Here is a 21,860-nt window from a genome sequence, read left to right as displayed (position 1 = left end):
AAATTTCTTATAAAATTTATTCTTAAAATATTTCACAATTAATTCCTTCAGAATTGAACGAGTTATTACTTATGAAGTACATTTTTATGGGAGAAAATAAGTAGTCAATTTTATTTGGTGAAGTGTTAAGCCTTTTTTATGTTATCTCAAAAACTAAGAAAAAAGAAAGAAAGAGAAAAAGGAGGAGAGAGGGAAGGAGAGAAGGTGAGAAAAAGGGAACATCATAATGTTCATAGAGTTGTATCTACAAATCTTACTGAGTCTGTTAATCTAATTAATAATTAAAAATAAGGGCCAGCACTGTGGCATAGCTGTTAAAGCTGCCACTTGAAGTGTCAGCATCCCATATGGGCACCAGTTTGAGTCCCGGCTGCTCCTCTTCTGATCCAGCTCTCTACTATGGCCTGGGAAATCAGTAGAAGATGGCCCAAGTCCTTGGATCCCTGCACCCATGTGGGAGACCTGGAGGAAGCTCCTGGCTCCTGGCTTCGGATCAGCGCAGTTCTGGCCTTTGCAGCTAACTGGAGAGTGAACCAACAGATGAAGGACCTCTCTCTCTCTTTCTCTATCTGCCTCTCCTATTCTCTTTTTGTAGCTCTGACTTTCAAATAAATAAATACATCTTTAAAAAATAAAACAAAAAATAAAAATAAAAATGAAAATAAGCAAAAGGACCTAAATATTAAGGAAATAGTGGCTATATTTCCAACGTCTGTGTCAATCAGTTGACCTAAATAGAGTAGGTTAGAATGCTCCATTTATGTTTAATGTGTATCAACATGATACATCTTGTGTTAACTAAAATAATTAGTACTTATATAATTAAATATAGGCTGAAGCACATAAAAAGCTTTTTAAATATTTTGACATGAGATGCTTTGCTGTTCAATGAACATATTTTCTACTACTAAATGTATTTTCTCACTTTCTTACAGCATTTACTTTACAAAACGTAAAATAACTTTCATACCCAAAATTAATTAGAACATTGATGAAAACTTAACAAAAAAAAAAAGACTTCACATATGAGCAAACAGATTGCTAACAAAAATGTTTAAATGAAGAGTAGTTTTATTTAAAATAAATTTCTTTCAACTGGAGTTTTTAAACTCATCTAGAAAAAATTTACAATGTTATATAGATAATACTATTTCTAAATTTGGGCAATATGGAGCCCTTCCTTGTTTTTTTTTTTTCCCTGAAGATGCCCTGCTCTGACATTTTCTACCCCAACTGTTGCTCAAGGATATAGCTGCCTGGTGGGAACCTGCATCTTTCACACATCTCCCACTAGAACTCCTAAACTAGTTTACAGACCGCAATGTTATAAATACAGAAACTGAGAGTAAGCCTTTAACATTTTCATAGAAATTTGAAAGAGTATTTCTGTGGTGAATCATGCAGTTTAAAATAATGTTATGTTTGTATCTGTGTTTTTATGTCATTTTTCTAGAAATGCATTTTTCTTTTACATTATACAAGTATTGGTTCAAGAGAGATTTGGAAATAAACTACATCTATTTTACTGTTTGTTGGAAAGGTACTGTTATAGAATACACCAGAATCTGTCTTCCTGAAATTCCCTGCTACTAGGTAGCATGCATTTCTTTTCCAAGACCACATTGTCAGGGATCTAACACAAAACACACCTGTTCACTTCCAGGCCCAATGGACAGCTATTTGCAGATAAATGTAAAAAGTATAAGCAGTTTTTTTTTTTTTGACAGGCAGAGTTAGACAGTGAGAGAGAGAGAGACAGAGAGAAAGGACTTCCTTCCATTGGTTCACCCCCCAAATGGCCACCACAGCCAACGTGCTGCAGCCGGTGCGCTGCACCAATCCGAAGCCAGGAGCCAGGTGCTTCCTCCTGCTCTCCCTGGTCTCCAATGCGGGTGCAGGGCCCAAGGAATTGGGCCATCCTCCACTTCCCTCCAGGGCCACAGCAGAGAGCTGGACTGGAAGAGGAGCAACCGGGACAGAACCTGGTGCCCCAACCGAAACTAGAGCCCAGAGTGCCAGCGCTGCAGGTAGAGGATTAGCCTAGTGAGCTGCAGCACCAGCCAAAGTGTAAGCATTTTTAATGTGCAAGCTGAGGTGTCCATATGTGTGGTGAAGAATATTTCAGGCTGAAAAGCAAGGTCGCTTCATTGCAGACTAGGGATGAGACTAGACTTTCTAATATCACCATATCCCAGCAAGAAAATCACAATACAAGAATTTCTAAACTAAAACTTGGCATTCTGAGTTATTATAAATGTATATTTGTCAAGGTAGGATGCTGGTGAGAGTTATATTTAACAGTAATTAGCTTGATTTATAACTTTTAATATTTAGACATTTGATATGTGAGTTTCTTTTTGCATTTTTTTCTAGGCCCTTCTAATGTCATGGGTGGGCCTGCCATTTAAAAAGTTAAACTTCCTAAGAAAGATGCTTCCAGTTCACTCAAAGTTTCATGAGCTTCTTTGGTAGATTAAAATCCAGTAAGTTCTCTTATCAAAGTGTCTTAAAGTTCAAAGCAACTTTTGATCTAATTCAAAGTCTATGAAATCTCTGTTAACTAGTCAGCCAGCTTCTATTTGAAGACATCTAGGAGGTGGGCATGAGCAAGTTCTGTTGTAGTCACTCTTACTCAAAGAAAAGAGTCATATTTTCAAAGAAGTGAATTTTGCTTCTAAGAGAGAAAAGCAAATTTGAGAAACATACTCTATACTTATAAAGAGAGAAACAGAACAAATTTAGTAATCATTGAATATTTTCAAAATTAATATAACTCCCCAGAGTGAGAGAAATACAAGTGATGAACTACATGTACTACACAAACGAAGGATAATATGACATCAGTAAAGTGAGATTAGGAAAGATGTAATATTGTTTTCTCACATTCTATTAGAAGCAAAATACTGTACTCCAGATTATAAGATAAAGCTATTTTCATTGATAAGTCACTTGAGAAATAGGGCACTTCCCATTAACATGTTTCTTCTTTTCCTGGTCCTAGGTTGTCCAGCTAACTTTACCGTCACCTTCTTCAAAATATCAGTTGTAGGCCTGTTATTTTCAGTCTTTACTCCACGAGTTTACTCACTTATTACTTACTTATCACTTGAGTCATTCATTCAAATGTAGAATCTCTAAAATCCATGCCTCTCCTGCCCTCACAAATATAAAAGGAAATAGGGGTGTCATCTGTACTTAATGAAAATTTTTAAAATGAGAACAAAAAGCACTAATAAAAATTATTAGTTTTTGTGAGGCAAATGAATTCAAAGAAGAATACTCTTAAGTTCAGAATTCTCTAACAGGGAGATGTGAAGAAACTGGATTGTGGCATATACTTACATTCTTTTGATTAAGGAGGAGTGTTGCTTTCACATAATGAATAACTATATTTAAAATATATATGGATGTTCCTCTAATTATCTAAAAAAACTTAAGGAAGACCTTTGTCCTATCTTTTTATTTTGAATTTCACGAACTCAAAACACACACACACACACACACACGATATACCCACATGTGTGTGTGCATGTGTGTGTTTCTGTATATAAATAATTAAAATAAAGACTGCATCTGCATATACTTGCTCAAGGATGAGTTTGTTTTTTTTTTTTCCCTAGCAGTTAAGATGATGCTTAGGAAGCCTGTATCCCATATTAGAGTGCCTAGGTTCAAGTCCCAACTCCTAACTCTGGCTTCCTGCTAATCTTCACCCTGGTAGACAGCAGGTAGTTCAACTACTTAGGTCTCTGCCTCCCACATGAGAGATCAGAATTGAGTTGCAGGTTTCTGGCTTTAGCATGGCCCAACCTTGGTTGTTGTGGGCACTTGGAAGTTAATCAGCAGATGGGAGATTTCTATGTATGTATGTTATGTCTATCTATTTGTATGCATGTATGTATGTATCTATCATCTCCCCCTATGTCTCTTTTCCTCTCAAATAAACAAAATAAATAAATGATACATTTGTCTGTATATGTGTGTGTTAGTCTCAGTCTTGTGGTAAATTTAATGATTTTGTTATTTTTCTTTCCCAGTTCTTTCATACTCCCACAATAGAATCAATTTAGATCTACTGAATGGACAGTCAATTCCATTAATGGTCAAAGAATGAAGCTTTAGGTCTGAATACCCACTGGATTGTCTTATTGGAAGCATGTGATTTGACAATATAGGCAAGTCCATTAAGGTACTAGGTATTCTTCAGAAAAATAGTACTTAAAAGCAATTCCATGTTCATAACATAATGATTTGCTTTGTAAAAAGAACATTAACCACCAGTATTTCAGAATTAATGGTTGATTTTGCAATTTTCCCAGTATTTGAATAATTTCTTTTTTTTTTTTTTTTTTGGCAGGCAGAGTTAGACAGTGAGACAGAGAGAAAGGTCTTCCTTCCATTGGTTCACCCCCCAAATGGCCACTACGACCTGCACACTGCGCTGATCTGTAGCCAGGAGCCAGGTGCTTCCTCCTGGTCTCCCATGCGGGTGCAGGGCCCAAGCACTTGGGCCATCCTCCACTTCCCTCCAGGGCCACAGCAGAGAGCTGGACTGGAAGAGGAGTAACCAGGACAGAATCTGGCGCCCTGACCGGTACTAGAACCGGGGATGCCAGCGCCGCAGGCGTAGGATTAGCCTAGGGAGCCACGGTGCCAGCCTCAAACACACATTTCTTGATTTTACGGATCACTCTTAATCCCCTAAAAAAGGTACTAGTTTATATTTATAATGGTTGGAAATTTAAGATAACATTGATAATATTTTCTGGGACTTATTGGATTATTGTAAACATATATTGCTTACAATCTGTCAACCTATAATTGTGTGATATTAATTAACTCAAAGATCTTTTTATAAAAGGCAGTGGCAAAAGGAGTACATAGAATCTGATATAGGATGTTAGTTGCACAAAATGACTTGTGATATTTAATCTAATATTTAGATAGTTACTTCCATTTTGTGGCATATACATGAAAAACACCTCTTAAGAAATATCCTTTATTAGGCTTACTAGCCAGCCTATCTTTTCCTGTAAACCTTTTCAAAGAATCTAACCAAATAATCTTCTGAATTAAGTAGAAAATGCATTACATATATTTTTATAATTTCATTTCTGAAGTGTATCTGACTGGATCTATCAAACATGCAAAGAAAGTATCTGAGGATCGGTCACCAAATATGCTACTATTAATACTATTATAAAATGTCAGATGAAGGAATAGACACATTTTTATTTGAAAAATAGCAAACAAATGTAAGGATGAAAATTCCAAATGTTGTGTTTTGTTAGGTGTCACATATTCAAATGGCTATAGGCCTAGGCAGATAAAGCAAAGGATTATAGAATCTCAAGCACAAAATGATACAGAGTGTATTGGTTAGGGAGACTCTATACCCTTCCTCAATCAGGGGTAAGATAGGCAACTATCCAGTCAATTTTTGCCATTGACTGTCCAGGCTTTATGTTACTATTTGGTTAAAAAAAAACACAAATTCAAGTTTTCATATGTGATTTTTTTCAATTATTAAACACACTACTCAAGGGCTGGCATTATGGCATAGTGGGTTAAGCCAATGCCTGTGATGCTGGCATCTCAGTTTGTGTCCTGTGGCTTTACTTCCAATTCATCTCCCTGGGAAAAGCAGCAAAAATGGCTCAAGTACTTGGGCCCCTGTCACCCATGTGCAGACCCTGGATGAAGCTTCATTCTGGCAAAGATCTGGTCAGTGTAGCAGCCTAGTGAGTGGACCAGTGGATAGAAAATCTTTCTTTCTCAATGTGTCTCTCTCTCTCTTCTAAATTAATTAATAAATATTTTTAAAAAGTAAAAAGTAGAATAAAACACACTACTTGGTAAACAAAAATAAACATTTCTATGGCTTATAGCAGCTCTATAGCAATTTCTGATACGATCTTACAGTATAATGAAATCCATCAGGTATAAATCCAAAAGGAAAGCTAGGAGAAACTATAGATTATTTCTAGAAGATATTGGTCCACAGTGATGATGACAGGCTCAACATGCTGTCAAAAGGCTGACCATTTTTAAGTGAAGAAGTGTTAAAAATGAAGCCACAAAAAGTCCAGATGAGTAATTCAACATATAGAACTGAAAATACTGGTTCTTTATCCCTCATACCTTGGGAAGCACAAAATAGAACTGCAGTAGGCCACAGACAGACAATCAAATTGTTAACCAGTGACAACTATGCTGCAGAGAAAAGACATTGGTTCAATTAATGTCAAAAGTGCTTCAAGAGAAGGGCCAAAGTTGTGGAGCACCAGGTTAAGTCACTGCCTGAAATAATGTATGTCTTAGGGGGACGGATTCCAGTCCAGCTTCGAATCCAGCACCCAGCTGATTTGCGTGGGAAGGCAGCAGAGGAGAGAGACCTGGACAGAGTTCCAGGTTCCCAGTCCCAGCTCCAGCACCAGCACCATAGACAGGCCAGTTGTTGCAGCCATTTGGGAGAGTAAACCAGTGGATTAAAGTGCTCTTCGTCTGTCAGTACCTATTTCTGCAATTCTGCCTTTCAAATAAATAAACAAATCTTTTTCTAAAAAATAGAAGTGCATGAAGAGAAGTATATGTTTAACCTAGTAGTTCAGGCCGGTGCCATGGCTCCTAGGCTAATCCTCCACCTGTGGCACCGGCACCCTGGGTTATTGTCCCTGTTGGGGCGCCAGTTCTGTCCCGGTTGCTCCTCTTCCAGTCCAGCTCTCTGCTGTGGCCCGGGAAGGCAGTGGAGGATGGCCCAAGTGCTTGAGCCCCTGTACCCACGTGGGAGGCCTGGAGGAAGCTTCTAGCTCCTGATTCAGATCAGCACAGCTCTGGCCATTGTGGCCATCTGGGGAGTGAACCAGCAGATGGAAGACCTTGTTCTCTGTCTTTATCTCTGTAACTCTGTCTTTCAAATAAATAAAATAAATTCTTTAAAAAAATTAAATCAGAAAAAATAGCAAATTAGTTTACTTTTAGTACATTACATAGTAAGAAAAACATACATGATAACAGCAATATCTCTAGGAGTTTTTTATGCTTAATTTTTTTTTTTTATTTGACAGAGTTTGACAGTGAGAGAGAGAGAGAGAGAGACACACAGAGAGAAAGGTCTTCTTTCCGTTGGTTCACTCCCCAAATGGCTGTCACGGCCAGCGCTGCACCGATCCGAAGCCAGGAGCCAGGTGCTTCTTCCTGGTCTCCCATGCGGGTGCAAGGGCCCAAGCACTTGGGCCATCCTCCACTGCCCTCACGGGCCACAGCAGAGAGCTGGACTGGAAGAGGAGCAACCGGTACTAGAACCCCGCGCCTATAGGGTATGCCGGCGCTGCAGGTGGAGGATTAGCTAAGTGAGCCACGGTGCTGGCCCCTATGCTTAAATATTTTTATAAAATTTTATATCATTAGCTATCATACTTTGGTGTACATAAGGGTAATATGGTGAGTCAGCTAAAATAGATTATTAGTTCCAGATTCCAGAGATTCTGTTTCAGTGGCTCAGGTCCAGAAATCTACATTTTGATTACTAGGTAATTGTGATGCATTAGTGATGCAGAAAGATCCAATTTGAGAAGCATCCTGTTAAAGAAGAGCAAGCCCTCACCAGATGCTGAAGTTGCTAAAACCTTGATCATGGACTTCAGATTTTCTAGAGTGGGGAAAAATACATTTATGTTGTTTATAAGTCACCAATTTAGTGTATTCTGTTATAGGAGGTCAAAGGAACTAAAAGGGAAGTACTAACAAATAGATTATATATAGGTTGGTGATAATAACTAAGATTCTTTATTTCTATTGGTGTAGTGGGATGCATAAATGGAAATAAAATAACTTGACAATAAAATCTGACAAACATCTGATAGGCTAAGACAGAAGTGAAAAATTAAGAACTTACACTTGAAGCACTGTCCTAGGGTCTCCAACTTCACCCCCATCACCAATTGTCAAGGTATCATAGCCAATCTCCAAATCAAATTCTTCAAAATTTATCTGGATAACCTGGCAATAAACAGAAATAATACATTAAATATTGAGTCATGTAATAAAAACAAAAGTAAAGTAATGTCAGAAAACACTCAACATGCACATAAGACTAAATGTATTTACATATATTTGAATTTTACAGTATGGCAGCAAACCATGTGAGTATTTCTAAAATTCAATCTTTATACCATCACATGGGTTTTACTTGCTGTACTATATCTTCTCTATTAAGTTTTCAATGAAGTGTCTTGGCTTCTGTTTACAGAACTCTCATATAAAGCATCTGAAGCATGATTAACACAAAAATATTTCAAGAAGGCTTTATAAATGTATGTGTAGTTGGACAGGGGTTTTCTACATATTTACATACATACTTTATAAAGTTAACATGGAAAAACAGGGTGTGCTTTTTATTTCATTTTTAATGATGCATTATGTTTTCTAGTTAATATAATATTAAGAGAACAGAATCAATGCATAGATACAATTAAAAGAATGCAATGATATTCTCTTCCTCCCTGCCACTCTTCTCTGCTTCTAATCCTTTTCCTTTCCTCCTCTTTTTAAGCTTTTAACATAACATTTTAAAAAAAGATTTATTTATATGAAACTCAAAGTTACATAGAGAAGGGGAGAGAGAGAGAGAGAGAGAGAGAGAGAGAGAGAGAGAAATCTTCCATCTGTTGATTAATTCCCTAGATGGCCACAAATAGCTAGGGAGGGGCCAGGCCAAAGCCAGGAACCAGGAGCTTCATCTGGGTCTCTCAAGTGTGTGGCAGGGACCCAAACATTTGATCCATTTTCTGCTACTTTTCCCAGACCATTAGCAGGCAGCTGGATCAGAAGAGGAATAGAGGGGACATGAACTAGTGCCCGACATCACAGACAGGGACTTTACCTGCTAAGCCACAATACCAGCCCCAAGATAACAAGATAATGTATTTTTAATTAACATTAGAGTTAGGGGCTTAATGCTCCACTAAATAGAGATCTCAACAAGTTAAACAAAACAAAACAGAACAAAAACGAGACCCTAGTTCAGCAGTAATATAGGCAAGGGCTATAAACAATAATCCAATTAAAGGTGATTATTTCCACCATTTGCTGTAAATTTTAAAATAATCACAGATCATTAAAAATGTAGCAGTATAACATTCGTAATCAATGGTTTGACAAAAATACAAAACAAAGTTTGACAAAGCTATATTTACAGCCAACTGATACACTCAGGCATTTCTTTCTTGTTTTTGCTTTTGTTTTTCTTTTTTAATTTTAGCTGTATTTCTCTTTCTGTGTCCAGCTTATTTCACACAACATGAGGTCTTCAAGTTCCATCCACTTTGATGCAAATGGTAGAATTTCTTTTCTTTTTTTTTTTTTTTTTTGCCAGGCAGAGTTAGTGAGAGAGAGAGAGAGACAAAGAGAAAGGTCTTCCTTCTGTTGGTTCACCTCCCAAATGGCCACTACGGCCAGCGCGCTGCGCTGATCGGGATCCAAAGCCAGGAGCCTTCCTCCTGCTCTCCCTGGTCTCCTATGTGGGTACAGGGCCCAAGGAATTGGGCCATCCTCCACTGCCCTCCCGGGCCACAGCAGAGAGCTGGACTGGGAGAGGAGCAACCAGGACAGAATCCAGTGCCCCAACCGGGACGAGAACACAGAGTGCAGGTGCCGCTGGCGGAGGATTGGCCTAGTGAGCTGCAGTGCCGGCCTCAATCTTTTTTATAGCGAACTAGGGTCCCTTTCTCCACATTCCCACAAGCATTTGTTACTCTCTGATCTTGGATAATAGCCTTTCTGATGAGGGTGAGGTGCTATCTCATTGTGGTTTTGGTTTGCATTTCTCTAAAGGCTAGTGATGTTGAACATTTTTTTTCATATATTGTTGGTCATTTATATTTCTTCTGTTGTGAAGTGTCTAAGTCATCTGCCCATTTCTTTACTAGATTTGTTGTTTTTGTTTTGTTGTTGTTGTTAGGTTTTTTGAGTTTCTAATATATTCTGGATATTAATCCTTTGTCAGATAAGAAGCGTGCACATTTTTTCACTCAGTTGATCATTTCTTTTGCTGTGCAGAAGCTTCTACATTTGATATAATACCATTTGTTTAGTTTTCCCTTGTTTCCCTGTGCTTTGGAGTTCTTATCCAATAAGCTGTCAAATGAATATATGTCTTAAGAGTGTTTCCCCTATATTTGTTTCTAGTAACTGCAGAGTCTCAGGTCTAAAATTTAGGTCTTTGAACTATTTTGAATTTGATTTTTGTATATGGTAAGAGGTATAGATCTAATTTCATTCTTCTATATATTTGCATCCAATTTTACAAGCAACATTTATTGAAGAGATTATCTTACTCCAGTGTATGGTCTGGGCACTTCTGTCAAAAATCAGTTGGCTATATGGATGTGGATTCATTTTTGGGCTTTTCCATTCTGTTCCATTGATCTATGTTTCAGTTTTTATATCAGTACCATGTTGTTGTTGTTTTTTTTCTTTTTTTTAAGATTTATTTTTTTGTTTTCCTTTTTTAAAAACTTTTATTTAGTAAATATAATTTCCAAAGTACAATATATGGATCACAATGGCTTTTTCCCCTCCATAACTTCCCTCCCACCCGCACCCCTCCCATATCCCACGCCCTCTCCCATTCCATTCACATCAAGATTCATTTTCAATTATTTTTATATACAGAAGATTGATTTAGTATATATTAAGTAAAGATTTTATCAGTTTGCACCCACACAGAACATACAGTGTAAAATAGTGTATGAGTACTAGTTATAGCATTAATTCACATTGGACAACACATTAAGGACAGAGATCCCACATGAGGAGTAAGTTCACAGTGACTCCTGCTGTTGACTTAACAATTTGACACTCTTGTTTATGGCGTCAGAAATCTCCCTAGGCTCTAGTCATGAGTTTCCAAGGCTATGGAATTCTCTTGAGTTCACTGACTTCGATCTTATTTAGACAAGATCATAGTCAAAGTGGAAGTTCTCTCTTCCCTTCAGAGAAAGGTACCTCCTTCTTTGATGGCCCGTTCTTTCTACTGGGATCTCAACAGAATAAAAAAGGGAGAGAACAAAACAACATGGGAAGCGGGATACACAGCAGACTTATAGAATGGCAGATGTCCTAAACAGCACTCTAGCCTCAGAATCAGCCCTTAAGGCTTTTGGATCTGGATGAAGAGCCCATGAAAGTATTTTAGGCATGGAAATCCAAGACACTCTGGCAAAAAAAAAGATTGATTTATTTATTTAGAAGGTAGAGTCATAGAGAGACAGGGGGAGAGAGAGAGAGAGAGAGAATCTTCCATCCGTTGGTTCACTCTCCAAATGGCCAAATCAGTTGGAGCTGAGCTGATCTGAAGCCAGGAGCCAGGAGCTTCTTCGAGGTCTCCCAGGTAGCTGCAGGGGCCCAAGGACTTAGACTATCTTCTACTGCTTTTCCAGGCCATAGCAGAGAGCTGTATTTTAAGTGGAGCTAGGACCCAAACTGGCACCCATATATAGTGCTAGCACTGCAAGTGTCGGCTTTACCCACTATGCCATAGCACTAGCCATCTATGCTGTTTTAATTACTATTGCTTTGCAGCATGGTTTTAAAAAACATTTATTTATTTTATTTAAAAAGAAGAGTTACAAAGAGAGAGAGACAGAGATCTTCCATCACCTGGTTCACTCCCATCTACTGGTTCACTCACCAAAGCCCACAACAGGCAGAGCTGGGCCAGATTGAAGCCTGGAATTCATCTGGGTATCCCACATAGGTGGCAGGGACCCAAACACTTGAGCCATCTTCCACTGCTTTCCCAGGTGCACTAGCAGGGACCTGGATCTCAAGTAGAGTAGCTGGGACTTGAACAGGTGTCCATATGGGATGCCAGTGCTGTAGGTGGCAGCTAAAATTAACAGCCCTAGCCCCTTGCAGTATGCTTTGAAGTCAGGTATTGTGATGCTCCACCTTGGTTTTGTTGCTCAGTATTGCTTTGGATATTCTGGATCTTTTGTGATTGCACATGAATTTTAGCATTTTTTTTCTAGTTCTATAAAGAATGTCATTGGTATTTTGATAGGAATTGTACTGAATCTGTAGATTACTTTAGGTAGTATTTCTTTTTATTTATTTATTTGACAGGTAGAGTTGCAGACAGTGAGAGAGAGACAGAGAGAAAGGTCTTCCTTCCGTTGGTTCACTCCCCAGATGGCCTCTACAGCCTGTGCTGTGCTGATCCAAAGCCAGGAGCCAGGTGCTTCTTCCTGGTCTCCCATGCGGGTGCAGGGGCCCAAACATTTGGGCCAAACTCCACTGCCCTCCCGGGCCACAGCAGAGAGCTGAACTGGAAGAGGAGCAACCAGGACTAGAACCCAGCACCCATATGGGATGCTGGCGCCACAGGCGGAGGATTAACCAAGTGACCCACTGTGCCAGCCCCAACTTTAGGTAGTATTTCAGTGATATTGATTCTTCCAAAACACAAGCAAGGAGTATCTTTCCATTTTTTTGTGTGTGTGTTTCCTTGCTGATTTCTTTTATCAATGTTTTGTAATTTTCATTGTGCTGTTCTTTCATTTCTTTGGTTAAGTTTATTCCTAAATATTTCATTATCTTTGTGGCTATAGTAAATTGGATTTGATTCACTTTCAGTGAGTTCATTGTTAGCATGCTTATTTTGTAACCTGAAATTTCACTTAATGGCTTTGAATTCTAACAGCTTTGTGTGTGTGTGTGTGTGTGTGTGGAGTATGTGGGTTCTTACAAATACAACATAATGTAATCTGTAAACAGATAAATTGACTTCCTCTTTTCCAAATTTTATTCCAATCATTTTTTTCTCCTCCCTAATTGTTCTTCAAAATGCTTCCAGTACTACATTGAATTAAGAGTGGTGAAAGTAGATATCCTTGTCTTTTCCAGATCTAAGGGAAAATGTTTCCAGCTTTTTCCCACTCAGTACAATATTGACTGCTGGTTTGTCATAAATAACCTTTGTAATTTTGAGATAAATTCCCTCTATAGATAATTTATAGAGGTTTGTTTATCATGATAGAGTGTTGAATCTTATCAAATAATTTCTCTATCTATTAAGATGACAATATGGTTTTTGTTCTTCATCCTGTTGATGCAATTTATGACATCATTGAATTCTGAATTTGAAACAACCTTGAATTCCCACTTGATCGTGATATACGATCTTTTTTATGTGACTTTGGTATTGGTTTGCTGATAGCTTGTTGAGAATCTTTGCACCTTTGTTCATCAAGGGTATAGGTCTGTAGTTTTATTTTCATGTTGTGTATTTGTTCAGTTTGGGTATCAGAGTGATGCTGGCCTCATACAAAGAGTTTGGTAGAGTTCCATCTATTTAATGCTTTGAAATATTTTGAACAGTATTAAACATTTTGTAGAACCCAGTAGTAAAGCTACCAGGTCCTGGAATTTTCCTTGATGGAAAACTTTTAACTACTGTTTCAATCCCATTGTTTGTTAAGGGCCTGTTTAGATTGTCTGTATCTTTTTTATTTAATCTTGGTAGATTATATGTACACAAGAACTAGTCCATTTCATCGAGGTTTTCATTGAAATAGTTTTTCATAGTAGTTTCTTATGAGCATTTGTATTTCAGTGATATCAGTTGTAATGTCTCCCTTTTGATCTCTAATTTTGAGTTTTCTCATGTTTTCTTTGTTAGTCTGGCTGAAGTTTTGTCTATTCTGTTTATCTTCTCAAAAATGCAGCTATTTTGCTGATCTTTTTATTGTTTTTATAATTTCAATTCCATTTATTTCTGTTCTCATCCTTATTATTTATTGCCTCCTGATGATTTGGGTTTTACTTGTTCTTATTTTTCTAAGTCTTTGAGATGTATCCTTAGATCATTTATTTGAGAGATTCCCCCCTTTTTAATTAAATACTCAATGCTATAAACTTTCTTCTGTGTGATCATGGTATCTTTCCTGCCAGATAAGTATCAAACTTTCCTCTTAATACTGCTCTTGCTGTACCCCACAGGTTTTGATATATTGTGTTTCATTTTCACTTGTTTCAAGAAACTTTTGATTTCCTTTTTAATTTCTTCAATGACCTACTGATCATTCAGTAGTATGTTCTTAATTTCCACGTATTTATGTGTGTTCTATTGTTCTTGTTGATTTCTACTTTTATCCCTCTGTGGTCTGATACACAAGTCATTTCAATCTTTTTAGATGAACTGAGAATTCATTTGCAGCCTAATATATGGTCTATCTTAGAAAATGTTCCAGATGCTGATGAGAAGATTGTGCATTCTGTAGCCTTTGAGTGAAATGTCTTGCATTTTAACTACGATGTATCTTTATTTTCTGTCTGTTTGATCTGTCCACTGATGAGAGCAAGTTTTGGAGTTACCCACTATTACTGTATTGGAGTTATTTTCTCCTTTTAGGTCTAATAGTATTTGCAGTATATTTCTGGGTGGTCTTGTATTAGGTGTATATATAGTTATGATTGTTATATCTTCTTGCTGAATCAAAACTTTTAGCAAAATATAATATCCTTGTCTCTTTTTAGTTTTTGATTTAAAGTTTGTATTATCTGATATGAAGATAACTATTCCTGCTCATGTTTGGCTTCCATTTGCCTGTTGTATCATTTCTCAGCCATTCATTTTCAATTGCTGTGTACCTATATACTTGAAATCAGTTTCCTATAGACAGCATATAGTTGGGTCTTGGTTTTTCATGCATTCAGTTAGGTCTTGGTTTCATCCATTCAGCCAATCTAAGTCTTTTTGTTGTGAATTTTAACCATTTACATTCAGTGTTAGCATTGATAGGTAAGAACTAACACCTGTCATATTGCTGACATAATACTGATTTTACTTTCTCTTAGTGAATTAATTTGGGTCATGTGTTTTCATGATGTTTACTTGTAATTCAGAACTACATACAGAATTTCTTGTAAGGCTGGTCTGGTTGTGATGAATTATCTCAGTTTTGCTTATTTGCAAAATACTTTATTTCACTTCAAAAGATAGCTTCACTGAATATAATATTCTTCATTAGAAGTTTCTTTTTTTCTTTTAAGACCTTGCATATATAATCATACTTTACTCTCTTTTGGGCAGTAGGTTTTCTGCTGGGAAATCTACTGTTAGTCTAATTTGTTTTCCTTTGTATGTAACATGATGCTTTTCTCTTACTGTCTTTAGGATTCTCTACTTGTCCTTAACTTTTGATAATTTGATCACAATATGCCTTGGAGAAGATCTTTTTTGGTTGAGTCTACTTGGGGCCCTCTGGGCTTCCTGGATGTCCATGTCTCTCTCAAGACCTGGACAATTTTCAACAATTATGTCATTTAGCAGGTTCTCAATGCTTTTTTCTTTCTCTTCTCCTCATGAATACCTATAATATGAATATTTCATCATTTAATGGTCTCCCAAATTTCACATATATTTTTGCATTCTTTTTTTATTCTCTCTCTCTCTTCTCTCTCTCTCTCTCTCTCTGATTGGGTTATTTTAAAAAAGCTTGTCCTCAAGGTCAGAAATGCTTTCCTCCACATGCTCCACTTGGTCTATTCTTCTGTTACAGTTCTCACACATAATTTTATTTCACTGATTGAAGATTTCATCTCTAAAATTTATATTTTGTTCTTTTAAATGATTTCTCCTCTCCTTAGTAATATTTTCATTTATGTCAGTGATTAACTCCTCATTTCTTTAGTCGGTTTGTGGTCTCTTGTATCACAATGAGTTTCCTTACAATCATTATTTTGAAACCTATTTCAGGTATTTCATAGATTTTCTTCAAACCAGGATCTAATTCTGGAGAATTGTTGCACTCTTTTGGAGGTGTCATGCTACCTTGATTCTTCATGTTTCCCATGTACCTACACTGATATTTGTGCATTGTTGTTATTATCCCCTCTGCCATGTAAGTTTGCTAGGGAAACCTAAAATCAAGTTAATGGTTTAGATGGGATTGCAGGGTATCACTTGATTGCTATTTTGGCTTTGGTTCCAGGGGATCCCAGAAATTTATCCTCTGAATGATTTCTTGCATTATAATCATATCAGCTGTGTCTATAAGTAGCACACTAGTCTGCTGCAGTTCATAGGCTTAGAAGTGTGACTTTGAGATGAATGTGGGTTTCCTAGGCCAGAGTTCAGTATCAGTCATGCTTGGGATTGTGACAGCCAGGGCCTTGTTCTTTGTGCTGCAGAAAACAAAGGGGGCTGTCTCCTTGTCCCATTGGAAAGCCCGAGTGATACTGGAGCTTGTGGAACCAACTGCTGTGACTCTAGGACTGTGTCCTGTAGATGGGCCATTCCTCGAATCTTGTTAGGAGAGAGCAGGTGGTGCTGTGGATTATAATACCAACAACCCTAGTCCTGAGATTGGGGGTTGTAGAGTGAAACTTTTTCCAGTCCCACAGTATGAAACCAAGGTATACAGGAGATTTTTCTCTGCAGGTATGGGTCCACAGAGGTGGAATGCAGGTAGCTCCTTCCCTCAATCTACTTGAGTAGATTCCAGTGGCATTGAGAAAATTAGAATGGATTGTTAAAATTCTGGTGGTTCAGAGTACAGTGGGGTTATTACCCACATCTCCCAGAGTGGAAATATAATTTTTATGAGCTGCTACTGGTGTTAGTCCCTAGAAGCTAAGGGGAATCCCCCTTGCACAGGTAGAGTGGGCAAGTTTAGCTCTGGGGCTAATGACCCCAAACTCCCACCACTGCAGGATGCAGGGGTATCTGTCCTCTTCCTGACAAGTTGCCCTTTGACTCTCTGAGCTGATTCTGGTAGCAGTGGTACAAAAATCAGTTGTGCAACTTTTTGCAGTGCAGCCTGGCTACAAGGGTGGAGTAAGGGAGGGAGGCAATGTGGCTTCCCTTCTTGGATCCCAGTAGCTTCACAAAGTACAATCCCAAGTAGCTAAAGTGTGTACTATTTCTACTAAGTAGTGAAGCTGAAAAAATTTTAGAGCTGAATTTTAATCTATAGCATCACATTTAATGATAACAGGTTTATTTTTTATATCCTTTGGTAACAGAATCCATTAAATATACTAAACTGTGCTGGAATAGCTGGGGACATCACAGTTTGAGGGAGACATTATACCATGATAAATAATTTAACATTATTTTTTACTAACATATATATTCATGTGTTCATACATTGCTATATACTTATGCAAAATTCAAATTTAAACTGTAATTGTTACATTAGGAAATAATATGTACACAATAAAAATTGTAAATAAGAATCAATACAGAAAGAAATTATGTAAATATTGTTCTACATACAATCATGCCTTGAGCAAAAAATAATTCAAAATAAATTATTATTTATCGCTTCACAAAGAAAATGAATTCCTGAGGTTATCAATATCACCAGAACAAATGAAAAAATATCTCTGGCAATACTCATCACTACTTATTATTTTGTTATAAAATTATTTAAAATGAAGAATTTTAGGCTAGGCATTTGGTGTAGTGGTTAAGACACTAGTTTGGATGCCTATATCCCATATCAGAGTGCCTGGGTTCAAGTCCTATGTGCATTTCTGATTGCAACTTCCTGATCATGTACAATATGGGAGGCCGCAGGTTATGGATCAAGTGGCAAATGCAGATTGATTCCCATCTCTTGGCTTGAATCTGATCCAGCCCTTGTTGTGGGCACTTGGGGATTGAACCAGCAGATAGGAAATACTTATCTGTCTCTCTTTCTCTGTATCTCTGTTTTTTAAATTAAAAAAATGTTTTTTTAAAAATATGAAGGATTTTATAAGCAGCTTTCCTGAATTACACAGCAAAATAATTTTTGATTATGCTACTTCTTTTAAAAATATTCTATAATACCATAGACTAAAGCAATTTTTTGGCCAACTTTATTGCCAATGCAAAAAATATTAAATATTAAATTATATATTCCATATGGCCATATAGTAGGTTTTTTGTTTGTTTGTTTGTTTCACAGGCAGAGTGGATAGTGAGAGAGAGAGACAGAGAGAAAGGTCTTCCTTTTTGCCGTTGGTTCACCCTGCAATGGCCGCTGCGGCCGGTGCATCTCGCTGATCTGAAGCCAGGAGCCAGGTGCTTCTCCTGGTCTCCCATGTGGGTGCAGGGCCCAAGCACTTGGGCCATCCTCCACTACCTTCCCAGGCCATAGCAGAGAGCTGGCCTGGAAGAGGGGCAACCGGGATAGAATCCGGCGCCCCAACCGGGGCTAGAACCCGGTGTGCCGGCACCGCAAGGCGTAGGATTAGCCTGTTAAGCCACGGCGCCGGCCTCATATAGTAGTTTTAAAACAATGTTTGTATTACATAGAGTTAGATATAGATACCTTCAATTAACAATTTCTTGCCAACACAGATTTAGGTTATTTCTTTTTTTTTTTTTTTTTCTACTAAAAATAACATGGTAATGAACATTCTGATATGGGACACAGGCAACACAAATTGTGGTTTAACCCATTGTACCACAATATACACCTGAGTTAGTTTTGCTTTTTTAGAAACATTTTAATACTAGTCATATTTTCAAATTCATTGTCTTAATTTTATTCTTTTTTTTTTAGTCTATACTGACCTATGAACTGCAATTTAATCATTTTAAGTATACAATTCAGTGACAATGTTTACATTTACGATTTAGTTCAACCATCATCCCTGTGTTCTTCAGGTTTTCATTGCACCAAACAAAAACCTGGAATGGTTAAGCTATAACTCTCCATTTCTCCCTCCACCAGTCCCTGGTAACTTCTAACACACTTTCTATCTCTATGAATTTGTCTATCCTAGATGATTTATATAAGTAGAATCATATAATATTTGCTTTTTGCTTGATTTATTTCACTTAGCATGAAGAATTTAAGCTTCATCCATACAATAGCTTTATTAAAACTTCACTCCTTTTATGGTTAAATAATAATGCATTATATGCATATATCATTGTTAGTCATTCTTCTATTGATAACACTTCAGTTGTTTCCATCTTTTGTTTATTATCAATACTGCTAGTATGAATACGGTGTACAAGTGTTTGGTTAACTTTTGGTTTCCAATTCTTTGGGGTACATACCTAAAAGTGTAAACACTGAGTCATCTACTAATTAAGCTTTTTGAGGAACTTTTAAATTGTTTTTCGCAGCTGTGCCAACATTTTATACTCCAAGAAGCAATGCACAAGATTCCTATTTCTCCTCATCCTCACCAATGCTTGTTATTTTCTCTCCCTGTGTGTGTTTAATGGAGCCATCTCCAGCAGGTACGAAGTATGTCTCTCTAGAATGTTGATTTGCATTTCTCTTATGACTAAGAATGATGAGCATCTTTCCATGTGCTTAAAGGAATTTATATCTCCTCTGGAGAATTTTTTAATTAAATTCTTATTCCATTTTTTAATTTAGGTTGATTTGTTGCTGTTGTTGCTGTGAAGTTACAGTAGTTCTTTGCATATTCCAAATATTAATCCCTCATCTCCAGATACATGATTTTAAAATATTTTCCCATTATATGGGCTTTCTTTATAATCCTCTGATAGTATCACTTGATACCCAAAAGTTTTTAACATAGTGTAATCAAATTTAGCATTCTTTTTCAAAAACATTTACTTATTTTTTGAAAGGCAGAATTACAGAAAGGGAGAGGCACAAAGAGAGACAAGGGAGAGAGAGAGAAAGATCTTCCATCCACTGGCTCACTGTCTAAGCAGCCACAATGGCCAGAGCTGAGCTAGGCTGAAGCCAGGAACCAGGAGATTCATCTAGGTCTCCTATTTGGAAGGCAGGAGCCCAAGCATTTGGGCCATCTCCCACTTCTTTTTCCAGACCATCAGCCGGGAATCTGGATTGGAAGTGGAGCAGACACTTTAACATTAATGCCAAGTGAAACTCATTATTGAGACAGAGTAATATAATTAAGGGCACAGGAAAATCCCGGAGTTTCAGTCTCATCTCTGTTACCCTGTATTATGTTACTATGGGCAATTCTCTAAAATACATTAAAATGTTCATAACTAATATTTTCTAAGGTTGAAATATGTATTACATTAAACTTGGTTTGTAAAACATATACATATGAAATATCATACACCCTCAACAAACCATGCTTATTATAAGCTAAGATAAAATAATCATGCTAAAATAGATGTTCACATTTGTTCACAGCAGATCTTAGGAAGTAAATTCTCTTTTTGGCCAAGCACACTAAGATTCAAAAGAAGTTTCCCCCCACATGCTATGCTAGTAAAATTTTCCCATTATGCTTGGATGAAAAGTCACCCTAATACTAACAACTGTTTCTGCTTCCAATAATTTAGAATGCATAATATATGCATAATTTAAAATAAACAAATTTAAAAATAAATGAGCTAAGCTTATGGTATTCAATGCCATAGTACACTATTAACCTCATATCAGATAAAGCACTTCTTTCTTGATATATACTTTCCAGGCCTTGACGATCATAGTCCAATGTGAAAGGCAACACATAAACAAAATACCAATGCTGAAAGATAAGGACAGATACGACTGCATGAGAACAGAGATAAGAGCCAACAAATCTGGTGGGAAGGTAAAGAGCAAAGATTTCCTCAAGCAGGAAATCTCCAAACAGTGCAAAGGAATGTAAGAATGGGAATTTGGAAAGGACATCCTAGGGAAAATAATTTAACATGGCATTGTATAAAAGGGGAGATAGAGATGGAGGCAGTAAACAGATCATTTTAAGGCTTTGAATGTTATTTTGTATTTGATAAACAAATTATGAGTTTGGAGCAATACTGGCAAGTTATATTTGCTTTGAATAAGCCCACTTTGACAGCAAGCACATTCTAGATCTGAAGGAAAATAGTGTAGGTTTAGAGAGATCAAGGACCTAAAGCTGGACTATGGAAGTGGGGCTAGCAAACAGTAGACTCAAGCAAGATTTATTTACTCTAAATAAAAATGACTGTAATCATTTTGTCCTCTCTCTTTTTTTTTACATACAGAAGCACTATTTAGAGGTCCACACAAAAATATCTACCTCACAGGTCTATTATATCAATTTTTTATTGTAAATGTCTAATTCAGAGAAGAATAAGTAGTACATTTATTAAAAATCATATATTTCAGCATAACTGAAAATGATATGTATGGTAAGTCATAAGTATCCCATATATTCCACCTAGAAAACTAATGTGAATAATAAATTCTTTGTCAATGATCATCTTAAATTTGCCTAACAAAATGAGAAGTTCAGTGTACATTAAATTTGTGAAATAAGTACGTACTCTGTATGATATAAAGCTTTGCATGACAGAAAAGGTTTAAAGTATAACACATGAAGTTCATTTGAAACTAATCCCATTTTAGAGGAAATAATTAGTCTCTCACATTCAAGAAGTATTACACACTGTAATATCATTCTTAGATTTTTTTTATTACTGAAGATATATCACAAGATTTTGGGCTAAACCACTCAAAAATAAGAAGTGCCAGCTCAGAAAATTTTCTAGGTTTATCCATTTTGTTGCCAACTTCAGGATAAAAGTCTCAATACTTACTAGGACTCATTTATTAGAGATAGGGGAGGGGAACAGCCTGCGGACAGAGAAAAATATTGATGGAATGATAAAAGCTTTTAGCTTTGTTTTATTTTTCTAGTTCTTTTGTTATCTTTACACTGTTTTTTGCTTTTAGGGGATTCCTGGTATGTAACAGTGACAGATTAAAAAAGGTACTACAAATGCTTCACTGCATGGAAAAGCTACAGAAGATAAAATATACATCAAATATTAAATCTTTAGCACAACAGTACAAAACTGTTCCTTCCCATCACTTATTCATGTTTAACTACTGAAGTACATAATTTAAACTTCATAATGCATACAAATGATC

General features: G+C 36.8%; 1 protein-coding gene across 2 annotated transcripts in view; it reads right to left on the bottom strand.

Annotated features, from left to right (window-relative positions):
- The window catches only part of CSMD3 (CUB and Sushi multiple domains 3), a 1,267,615-nt gene that overhangs the window by 633,715 nt on the left and 612,040 nt on the right, over positions 1 to 21,860 (bottom strand). For both annotated transcript variants that reach the window (XM_062189471.1, XM_062189472.1), the window contains one exon: positions 7,898 to 8,001. In XM_062189471.1, the coding sequence (XP_062045455.1) occupies positions 7,898 to 8,001 (104 nt within the window). The remainder of the gene's footprint in view (positions 1 to 7,897; positions 8,002 to 21,860) is intronic.

Source organism: Lepus europaeus, chromosome 4 (genome assembly GCF_033115175.1).
Source record: "Lepus europaeus isolate LE1 chromosome 4, mLepTim1.pri, whole genome shotgun sequence".
In the NCBI taxonomy this organism is placed as follows: Eukaryota; Metazoa; Chordata; class Mammalia; order Lagomorpha; family Leporidae; genus Lepus; species Lepus europaeus.
Note: the sequence above shows the minus strand (reverse complement) of the source record. Positions and strands in the feature narration are given on the sequence as shown.